This window comes from Epargyreus clarus, unplaced genomic scaffold (genome assembly GCF_041222505.1).
Source record: "Epargyreus clarus isolate Ecla_fem2 unplaced genomic scaffold, WU_Ecla_fem_2.2 ptg000002l, whole genome shotgun sequence".
NCBI classification, from domain to species: domain Eukaryota; kingdom Metazoa; phylum Arthropoda; class Insecta; order Lepidoptera; family Hesperiidae; genus Epargyreus; species Epargyreus clarus.
Window position 1 is genome coordinate 84240 of NW_027332210.1, and position 12018 is coordinate 96257.

A 12018-nucleotide genomic window follows, 5' to 3' on the forward strand; every position below is an offset into this window, starting at 1 on the left:
TTGCACTTTCATTAGATTAGTTTTGAAAGTGCTCTCTTATTTTAAAGCGAGAAAAACTACATCACCGCGAATCAAATTATCGACTCGAATTTTCTCTACATCATTGCAATATTAAATTATCTATGGAAGAGTTTTCTATTCATTTATTTAGTCCATGATCGGTCGGTGAGTGATGTAAAATATGTGATTATCGTAAAAAGCTGTGAGAGTTATTGCGTCCTAGAACGGGAGTATGGAAGCCTATTACGTTTTTTTTATTAAAAGATAATAAACGAAGGTATTCGTAAAACAATAAGTGACTTCTAATCATCACGACGGACATTTAAAAGGGATTGCTAATGAGAACTTTTACACTTGAAATACATGACTTTTATTAATATGCAATTGTCAATTAATATTTAGCAGCCAACCTAAGCTAGGAATGTTATCTTATCTGAAGTTGATTACAGATATTCATGTGCAGCAATAATCAAATACCATCACATGAACCGCATACTCTACTTCAATATTATAAAAAAAAAATATGTTCATAGCCTGCTGAACTTCTTTAACTTATTTCTATGACATAAAAGAAATTCTCTACACTTTTCCATTTCACAGTCCAGGTACCGTTTAAGGTTACACTATCAACGCTCACAGCACATTAACCTTCGATGAACTGCGCTTAACCGGATTACCACAACCAGTGCACATTGCCACAGGATAATCAACTTTATTGTGTAGGCAGGAGGGTAATGTGAAATGCAAAAATATATTGGTGTGTGTATCGCGTACTTTTTCTCCAACCGCTTAAGGCTACGTCGCATTCTCTAGATCACTTTCTCGGATGTCAACACGTAATACTGAGAAGTATATGGATCTAGTTTTCTGACTAGTTCATTTATATACTGTTTTTACATATTTACTGTAGATTCTAATTTACGTTATAATTTTGTTTTTCGTTAAACGCTGTATATTGTTTAATATACAGTATGATGTCGAAGAAATACTCGTTCGATTGTAATTTACTTTTCTGAAACTGACGGTAAACTACATTTTATATCGTTAGTAGTTAGTATATAAATAATTGTTATGACATCATAATATAATATGACATCATATAAATAAACTATTTATTATTTCGTTTACATAAAATAATATAGTAGAAGGATACTATATTTAAATATTTTATAACTTAACTCATTAAAGAAATATGATTCATTATTTTCTCACAAGTCCTCAGTCTTCCAGACAATGAAAATGTATTTTATTGCGTCAGTTAATGAGCATCGGTGTAACTTTTCGTAATCTTACAGTTTTAATTCACTCTCTTGGGTACTAAGAGAAATTAAAAGAGCGGAGTATATAGCGGAGTTTATTTAAAGTCTAGTTAGGTAACCACTTCAGTAGATTAAGTGAGATTATAATGTATTCAAAGATCTAGGCGCAGTTTACCATATTCCATAGTTATAAAATGGAGACTAGAAGTTAAAGGAAATTAAATAACACAAGAGTTAGTGGTGAAAATATTTTTAAAGACTTCTCAGGTATGAAGTTGTCTCTCACAATGTTATCGTTCGCCATTAAATTAAATGATAATTAATTTCTAATACGCACACAACTTTGGAAAAGTAGAGGTACCTGTGATTCGAACCTTGGACCTCTCGATGGAGGGGCCGAGTTTCAACCCCTAGGCTATCACTACTTGACCTCAAAGTAAAGTTTAATCATAGTCTCATTTAATATATGGGACGTAACATATAAAACTTATGATGTGTCACAAGTGTGTGTTGATAACGCACACATGCACACGTGCACGTGTCACGGCGCTCGTGCAGCCCAAATGTCCCGCGCTCACCTTGCTCCACTTCCGATCGTGATCGTATGTACTTTACGAAGCATTTGCAACTGGCTTGGGATCGCGGGACTTGCGGTTTTTATGTGACGTAATAAATCAAATCAAAGCAATCAAATCAATTTTTGTTATTCAAAATAGGTTCTTAATTCTTAATGTCGATATACAATAATATAAAATAACATAAAAAGCAGTGATAGCTTAACCACTAGTTAAGAAACTCGGCCTCTTGGACAAGGGATCCGTGGTTCGACTCCTAGATTTCTCGCATTTCTGATTTTTCAATGTTACGAGTATGTGCGTATTACAAATTAATGTCACTTGCTTTAACGGTACAGGAAAAACATCGTGAGATAACCGGCATACCTGAGAAATCTTAACAATAAAAAGAAGTTTTCAAAGTTATGTGAAATCTATCATTTCTCGTTTGGCTTGCGTTGGACTATGGCCTAATCCTTTTCATTCTGAGAGGAGACCCGTGCCCAGAAGGGCAGTAATGGATTGATGTCTGATGATGATGTAATGTAATGGAAAATGACGAGATTGTAATGAAACTAAAGTAACAACGATGATTACCGCATGTATATGTAATAATCAATCAGATTGGGAGTTGTATCTTGTCGCCCATGGACCATTGCTAACTTTGAGAACTAAGTTGGAACGCGGAGTGTAAATGTGTGTTCTTCAAACCAAAACACGACAGAACGTACTTAACACGACACTTGTAGTTATAACGAAGAAATAGTTACAAATATACTGAAGTGGAATATGGATTTATTATAAACACAGTTTTTATAAATCTTAATAAATATCGAAATAAAAACATTATTGTGCACAGAATCTGATAGGTAGAATCACTATAGATCGACCAGGGAGGCTCGACCAGGACAACTGCCACCCCTATTTTTAACGTAAAACAGTTATTCCATTTCGGTGGAAAAGTGTGGACTGGCTAACTTACATATTATGATTGTAGCCAACTTAGTTCCCAAGAGTGGCTACACCTCTGTGATCAGTATGAGATAGAACCCCTGTTATATAACAGGGGACAAAAAAGGGAAATAAACTATATTATAGACGTAGTTCAACCAACAATACATTCTATTTACCATCAAGTGGACTGCATGCTCCTATTCTACTTGAATCATACAAAAAGAGATGCCACATGTTGGACGGAAGCTCATCTAACTTCACTCAGGTCGTAACGTCATTACTTTTTGTCCGTTACGCACATGTCGTATGACGTAATGCATGCGCATGTAGAGAAAGTGCGCTCTCTCTTCCGGATCTTTGAGATCACTTGCTGATAGGGATGTGCTCGCGTTGTCATATTTCATTATCAAACTATTCGAATCGGGTCATGATGATTATGTATTACGATTAATAATATTCATATACTAATAGTAACTAGGCAGCAATTCACGTAATCAACGTATCAATTAATTTTATGTTAAGTTAAAATTACCCGACTCGATTTATTTATAAATGATTTTATTATTATTTCTTACTCTTGACTTACAGTTTTAAAGGTTCTCTTAAGTTTAATTAAGTTGATTTGTGCGGTTACAGTGACGCAATGCAACTGGACGTTATGGATTATTTAGTTGCAGCTAAAACACCTATATTTTGTACCTCAACCGTTTATATTTTTGTCCGCAGGCGGGCTGGAGGCGCGGTACTTCGGCAAGGAGATCGGCGCGCTGTCGCAGCTGCAGCACGGCGTGCGCGGCCGCGTGTTTGCCGTCGACTCGCGCACGCTCTACCTGCACGACCTGCACTACGACGGCGAGGGCCCCGGTGAGTTGATACCATCCATCAGCATTTTGAGATCTTCTATTCCTATAGAAGATGGTGGTCTTCTCTAGTTGGCGCCAATCAAGTCAGTTCAAATCAATCAGCTTTCAGAATTCTCTCACTGAAAATGGCTGACTCGTTTGTGCCTTGGAAATAGATCGCCACTACATCTAATGGGGTTCTGATGTACTCATAAGATTAATCAAACCTAACAAGTTTCACACTCATAACATAAAAATCCTACAAAATAATGTAGGCAAACCGAGTAATCGTTGGATACTACACTTGTGTACAATAGTACTACTGTAGTAGTAGTTTGAACATAGATCTACGTTTTCGTATTATTCAATTAAATAGGTGAGAAATACCACCTTTAATTTGATCTTACGTAAGTGACAATGAAATAAAAACAAAACTTTCAAGAGAGCTTAGGTTAATCCCCTCAAGGTTCAGTGGGATATATGTGAAGTAGTTAAACACCTCCAACTGTCGTTGAAGTCGGCCGGATCCTTTGATGTGGAGCGAGCGGTGACAACTTGTAACATTCACACGTCCCTACAAACCGACACATATTATAGTAGAAATTAGTTCAAGTTTGGTTACATTTTGTCAATTTGTATTGTACTATTTTAGGCTTTTTAACTTAACCCAGAAGACCTAGAATCCTTGTGTTGTGGGCGCTATACAATAAATACAAAAGTACCAAAACCTAACCCACGGAATTGGGAATGAAACTCCTACGATTACATGAATCCAAAGTAATAATTATACATTAAGAAATTGTTGTAATTTTTTAAGAATTATTTTACTTTGAAGAAATATCATAAGTTGTTATTGTAGTACGAGTATAATTTTGTCCCTGTAGTTGTGGGACCAGAATAGGGCTAGGGTATCCCCTGCCTGTCGTAAGAGGCGACTAAAAGGGGCTTCCGGGGTTGCGAGCGGCAAGAGTGGGAGCTCAAACCGCCCGGTCAGCAACCCCGGGAAGGACGGCGGTGGGTGTGGTCGTATACCGTCGTGTACAACAGACGGTGTGGCGAGCCGCATGCTCACCTGGACGGGGCAATGCGCTAAGAGGACTCCGGTTGCGTTCCTCTGTATATCCAGGAGTCCTTTTCGCAGCGCCGAGGACGGCCACCGGGGGTTTAGTGCGGTAAGAATCCCACATAACTCTGTGTCGCTCCCACGGCACCGGGTACCTTTCGAAGGTTTCCCCCTTGAAAACAAAAAAAAAAGTACGAGTATAATTTATGGCTGAGACATAACGTATAAAGCATACATACTAAATTATGCTCAATAGTAATTTCAATTTTATCCATTATCGTAATTAATAATTTGAGTACTTCCGAGTTTAAAATTGTACAAGATGACATAACAGCTAACAGTTAACGTTAAATTACAAAGAGCCAGTTGTGCAATGTTGATAACGATGTTTTATTTTCAATTAAATTAAAGAAGTGTCGACAATTTGCCACATCAGCTGCTGAGGTCAAAGCTCTGTTAGGGGTGGTGCACATCACAATATTTAGTTCATGATGTACTTTATTTAAGTGTCGTTAATTTACTTATCTGAACTCTTCTTGGCAACCAGTGAGTGCCAATTGGAATAAATATGTAGAAGATTTGGGGGTTAGGATTTCACGCCAATGCTCCTTATTTTTTTTATCCCAAGTGAGTTTTAGAAATAAATGAAGTTCGTCCCAAAGTATTAACAGAACGCTCCGACGTATGTTCTTCAAGAAAGGTACAAATGAATAATTTTTCAAATTTCAAAATAGATACTCATTGATAAAATCCCATCTGTCAGTTAGAACGTAAATCAGCCAATGCCAATTTATGCAGTCATGAGACATGACTGATAATAATATACATAGTGCTTTCGACTCCCAGAAATCCCATTCTATATATTATTCCATTTAGAGAACCAATCACCATCTGGATAGTGTGTTAGAACCTTTCTTGGTGCCGATGTCTCTTGTAATAACGTCGGGGAATCAAAATCTGTGTGTCCATCAAATGTAAGCTCTATTTCAACTGAACTCAGTGTATTTTAACTTGTGGTAAGCAATCAAAATGGGGGGTTTTGAAGTGAAACTTGTGTTTTAAGCGAGAGGGTGGAGTTTCGCGTGTTTGGCTAAGTCAGAGGTAGTCATATATAAGTTCGGTGGGCCGCTTTGTCTGTGACGCAGATGTATAAAAGTAATGAAAGTGTTGTGGAGTTGCGTCGTCGCTCTGAGCGCCCACACTTTTGTTTCTTTGGAAAATTCTCTGCAACGTTTTTTATAAATAAGCCGAAAGGGCAGTAGGTCGCTTTTTTGCTTCAAAATATATTTTATTTTATTAAAGTTTTCATCGCGATGCCACCGCTGAGTAAATACCGTGGCGTGGAAATGGCGCGAATATTTTTAGATGAACATGTTGGAAGCTCGTTATAATAAATTTTGACTTGATATCTTTACATTAGTTATTTTTAGTATATAAAAGATAAAGTTCATAGTTTACTATATTACTTTATTGCAGATTAGTGTTTTTATAACACAAATATTATGTGGAAATCTCAGACCTGTTTCCTCATTTTCTTTTATCGTGATATGAAATCATACTATTAATTTTTGCAGCCTAGTTTTTCATATTAAAATTTGTATAATAGTGGTCGGGTTCCAAGGGTGTGAATAGGGAAACATACTTAAACGAGGCGGTCCAACTTAGTCCTTAAGGGTAGCAATGTATCTGTGGCCAACCTTAGGTAGAACGCTTATCTTATTGATGATACGTGGTCATCTTATCATAAGTTTTTACGTTTTGACAACTATGAATGTTTTGCGCCCCTAGCGGATTGTATCAGAACTATAGTGTATCAGTAACGTAACATTAAATGTCTAATTTGATAAAATGGCGCTTTATGTTTTGTCTCTCTTTTTTGCGAATATGTGAGGCAGACAAAAAGACTTGAGCGCGTACTTATTCTTACGTTAAGTCAATCTACTGAAGCAAACGGAACAGAATAATGGATTGAGTAAACGTAACATTGTGGGATGTTTTGAAAACTCATGGTAAGGGTACTGATGAAATGCTCGTTTGCTACTTCTATGTAAAATAATATACACCGAGACATAACACTTTATAAGTGAATATTTCTTCTCAAAACTTGGTGAAAACTTGGTTGTTTATGCATAATGACAACAAATATATTCTGCTCGCGTCTCGGATAACTCGAGAGCTGCTGATGCAGATTGGCCGTTTCACTATACACTTTATGTTGTTTTTCCAAATATATTTTAAAGTATCCAATTGACATTTCTATCGTATAGTCGATCGTAATAAATTGTAGGTGGTAGGTTGGGTTCGATTCTCGGGTATACACCTCAATTATTAAGTTTGTATAACTCTTTATAATTTGATTCAGAAGACAATATATGTTTCTGTATTTATTATTAATGTGAGTTACTTAATATTCAATTTTGCTCGATGTTTTTCTTCAATTGCGGACTTTCATAATACTCGTATAAATATAAAGTACATTAAATATTTAGTGTTACTTGTATATTGCGTGCCCATTTACATCTTTAATTATAATACAAGAAATAAGTCATCCAATACTAAACCATACGCAAATAACGATGCAGAAGAAAAATTTATCAGAATTTATTTTAAAAACTAGAAAAGTAGAAAAACTAGAAAATAAGTTAAAATATTCAAGTCGTGTTTGGAATTTTTCGAGAAACAATTGCATATGTTGGTTTCCACTTTACCGCTCCTATCTTGTTTGTTTCCGAATAAATTCTATTTGCCAGGACAGCCGCTGTTTTCCTATCACGTTGGTACTTTTTTATCCACTTTGTGCAGCAGAACTTCGAAACTGACACAAGTGGAAGAATAAAATGCTATTTTGGTTATAATGTTATTTTTTACACTAAGTATAGCTCACCATGGATTACGTATTACTTATGTTGATGACGAATTTATTCGTAAGCAACCCATTACTGTCCCACGGCTGGGCACAGGCACTCCTCTTAGAATAAAAAGGATAAGGCCATAGTCCACGGCGATGGGCAAGTGCGTATTGGTAGACTTCATATACCTTTAAGATCTTTTTGTTTTTTTTTTCTCTATGTAGTTTTTTTTTTCTCTATGGGTATGTAGGTTTCTTCACGATGTTTTTACCCGACTGCCAAGGAAGGGTTATGTTTTTTGCGCGTATCTTGTATGTTTGTCTTTCTTTATTTGATCCGATCTAACAAACGGATGGATGAATTTCAACAGTTAAGGTGTCATTATATTTGTCTCAATGACCCGAGTGTCCTTAGATAGGTGTTAGTAAAAAAAAAACGAAATGGCGGATTTTTGGCGCGAAATAGTAACACATGTAAAAAAAAATGTTAACCGAACCTATCGAGTAGGATATCAAATGAAAGGAAATTAAACGAAGATTATAAAAACATATTTGTATATATATATAAAATAGCAAGGTGACTGACTGACTGACTAGCTAAATGACTTTTTCATTTTTCAGAAATCAACGTACAGCCTAAACTAAGGACCTTACAGTTCTGAAATTTTGCACATAGGTTCTCTACATAGCGTGAATAAGTACTAAGAAAGGGCTTTTGGAAAATCTACCCTTAAGAGGGTAAAATAGGGGAAAACAGTTTTTTTGAAATCCTTTAATTTTGAAGTAACTACTATAAAATTTTGTATTTGGCTTTCTGGATAGGAATAAGGACGCACTTATTTATCCCCATCCGAAATATCAACCCCGTAGAGGATAAAATAAGGGTTAAAAGTTCATATAAACATCCGTCAATTTTGAAGCAAACACTATGAAATTTTGTATCAGGCTTGTTGGATAATTTTTTTTTTTTTTTTTTTATAATATAAGGGTAGCAGACGAGCATGCAGTCCACCTGATGGTAAGTGGCTACTGCCGCCCATGGACATCTGTAATCAACCCCAGATAGGATTAGATATTCCTACCTGAGGTCGGCCACAGATGCGCCGCTACCCCTGAGGACTAAGCTGGAACGCCTCGGAAAAGTCTGTCTCCCTTACCACACCCTTCATACCGGAACACAGCAGCGCCTAACACTGCTGTTATTAGGTAGAAATAGGTGTGGCGGTGGTGCCGCCGGAGTCGAACCACAAAGGGTTCTACCACCTTCAAAAATAATGAAATTCTACCTTTAACGAGGTAAAATAATGATCGAAACTTTGAATTACTGAAGTTATATATTTTATAGACCGAAAATGGTGGATCTTTTCACGAAATAGTAACACGTTTTAAAAAAAGTTAACCAAACCCATCGAGTAGGATGTCAAAATAAAGGAATTAAGAGGAGAATACACATACATTAGTAATATATTTTTTATATAAAATTCTCGTTTAAGTTACCGTAGTCCTCCGAAACGGCTTCACCGATTTTCACCAATAGTAGTTCATATTCAGTAGGTCTGAGAATCGGCCACTATCCATTTTTTTTACCCCTAAGTGATAAGGGTTGTTCACACTTAACATTTTTTTATTTATATGGTAACACAATTTTTGCCGGGTCAGCTAGTACATATATACTCGTAAATACACATCGAGATGACTGTATGACTAAATGAGAGAGTTGCTGTTCCAGAGATCAACGCAAAGGGAAACCACTGAACTTAAGCGTGTTGGAATTTTACACATAGGTTCTTTATATAGCGTAAATGAGCACTACGAGGATAAAATAGGATAATATTGTTTGAAGATCTTTTGTTTTTGAAGCAGACACCTATTATGAAACTTTGTATTTGGCTTTCTGGATAAAAATAATGAAATGCCTATTTCACTGCTTTTGGAAATTCTACTTCAGCCTTTTTGGGGTAGTCGGGTTTTTGATTTTTTTAATTAATTACTTGTTCTTCGCTGTTAAAGCAAGCTATTATTAATTAGTAACTCGCACATAACTTAGAAAACACAGAAATGCGTGCCTGGGATTCAAACCCCAGACCCGTCGATCGAGACGCCGAGTTTAAAACACGATGCTATCACTGCTTCGATGACGATGCTTCGTTATTTAGATTTAGTTCAATACAAAACAAACCGGGCAGTAACTGGCGTGTTCTGTTGAAAGTGTCATATGAGTGTTTATTGATAATATTAGGCACACAATAGGCTATCGTTGGCAATATAAACTAGGTAACTAAATATAAACATTAATTAAAAGTCTTATATTTACAGCTCAAACAGTGATGTGTACAAGGTATGATGCTAACTTTTGAGTCAAATTAACTTAACTTAACGATTAATATAACTGGAAAACTGATTAATATTCTGATTGGTTATGTTTCCTTCTAATGGGAGCCTATGTTAATTCAGTTATGTAGTTATAAATTACGTTAAATGGATTAATTTTTCTCACTTACGTAGTCACATTTGGTACACCGGCTTTAACTAATTTAGGGAACCTGCATAATATATGTCAAGAGTCATAAAAGATGTGCTTTAGATTTTATATCAAGCGTGCATGTAAAATATTTAACTATTTTCATACTTGAAAATAAACAAAAATGTAATAAAAGTTCAACATAAAATTGTGGACACTAATAGTTGGGGAGCTCAAGGGGGGATTTCGGGAGTATCTCGAGCGCGTCAGACTAAGATATGGGAGATACCTTACACCCTGTAGAGTATCCTAAACCATAAATGAACTTTCTATGTCGGGGGGTTTGCACAGTCAAAAAAATCGGTCACTGGACATGGTGGTCAATTTTCTTTTTAATAGAAGGGGAATAATGCTCGAAATCGGGAAATATAATATGCCGATCACCACACGTCAAAGTAGTGAAAAAAAATAGTAATTTTGAAAAAAAAATACACCCTCTATTATTATGCTATCTGTTAGTGTCACTTATTAGCATGAATCCATGGGGAATAAGGATGTATCACAAACTAAAGTAAAAGGCATATTTTTAGGCAAATACATTATTCTTCATACATTCTCATTCTATTTTTTTTTCAAATCGTCAGAATAAGAAAATACCCATCTAAATCGAAAAATATCATATAACCTTTTCTTCATTCTAACGTCTAATATATACAATCGTATAGGTTCCAATGACGATCGAGTTTCTACACATTTAGCATCATGGGCTCCCCTACTATAATGCTAGTTCTTTTTTGGTTTAGTATCGTGCACGTGCTCGTATATTACATTTAAGACAATAAACTTTTTGTATCTAAAGTTCAACAACATTACGAAGACAAATGGTGCATTTTATTATGTTGAAGTAAACTAAAATTTCTGATATTTAATAATCATTCTCAACGGGAAGTACTGAGAAAGTTCAAACGAAACTTATGAGTAAGTATTAAAGTTCGCTGAGTATTTCCGGCTAAAAACCTTAAAAGAAATTTAAAAACTAAATTTAAGTTTTTAACATTTTTTGGAATTTAAGTGTTTGTTATATTAAACTGAAATACGAAAGTTTAATTCAAATTGCATTTAATCAAAACCAAAGATTATAAAGCATCATTTCATGAAAAAAGGGGTTCAAAAATCTCAATAACTTACCTACACTTAACACGGTTATAGCTTAAATATGTTAAATATGTCTGATTTATAGAAATAATATCGGTTATAAAATATGTTTAATGCAATCGAATAAATGATTTACATTTAATGAGATTCTGATTTAGTCATCCTCTTTTCCCTTTCTGTCAGTTCCTTCTCTTCTCTCTATTCTTTTTATATATAAAATTAAAAGTTTTACTCCATAGAAATACTTGTCTCCAGTTGTCCTAATTATTTGCCCTAACAAACCAAACTCACCATTTTCTTTGCTCATTCGTTCGCCTTCAAAACATCAGTACGAAGATTACCATTTGTTGAGCGCTAACCGGCCAGATGTAGCGAGCACAGCGGCGGTTAAGTTTTGTGCTCGCAATAGATACCTCTGTAAATACCGCAAACACTCGCCATTACTGCGTCGTAAAGTGTTATTGCAGCGTCGGCGGTCGTTTACAAGGCACGACGTTTGAACTTTACTTAAATAGTGTATCAGATCATGTGAATTTAGTAGGCTTGAGAATTCAAAAAATAAGGTGGTTAATAAAATACTCTCAATGTAAACAGTAGATTAAAAGATATGGTATATTTTTGGGCGTTTTATTCAATAATGTGTGTTTAAAACTTGTACAAAAATAATATTTTATTGTTATATATAGAAATAAAAACAATGCAACACAATTTTATTTTTCTTGATGTAAAGTTTCAGTAAGAATATTATTATTGGTTCAGCGCTAATCGTCATGTAGGGATCACAGCGTCGGTGCTTAATAATAAATAAATAAAAAAAATAAAAATATTTTATTGATCTTAACACAGTCACATTTACAAGTCGCAAGAGCCCTGTACTTGGTT

General features: G+C 35.3%; 1 protein-coding gene across 4 annotated transcripts in view; it reads left to right on the forward strand.

Annotated features, from left to right (window-relative positions):
• Skeletor (DM13 and DOMON_DOH domain-containing protein skeletor) overlaps positions 1-12018 on the forward strand; it is a 128399-nt gene that overhangs the window by 27437 nt on the left and 88944 nt on the right. For all 4 annotated transcript variants that reach the window (XM_073077076.1, XM_073077073.1, XM_073077070.1 and 1 more), the window contains exon 2: positions 3494-3631. In XM_073077076.1, the coding sequence (XP_072933177.1) occupies positions 3494-3631 (138 nt within the window). The remainder of the gene's footprint in view (positions 1-3493; positions 3632-12018) is intronic.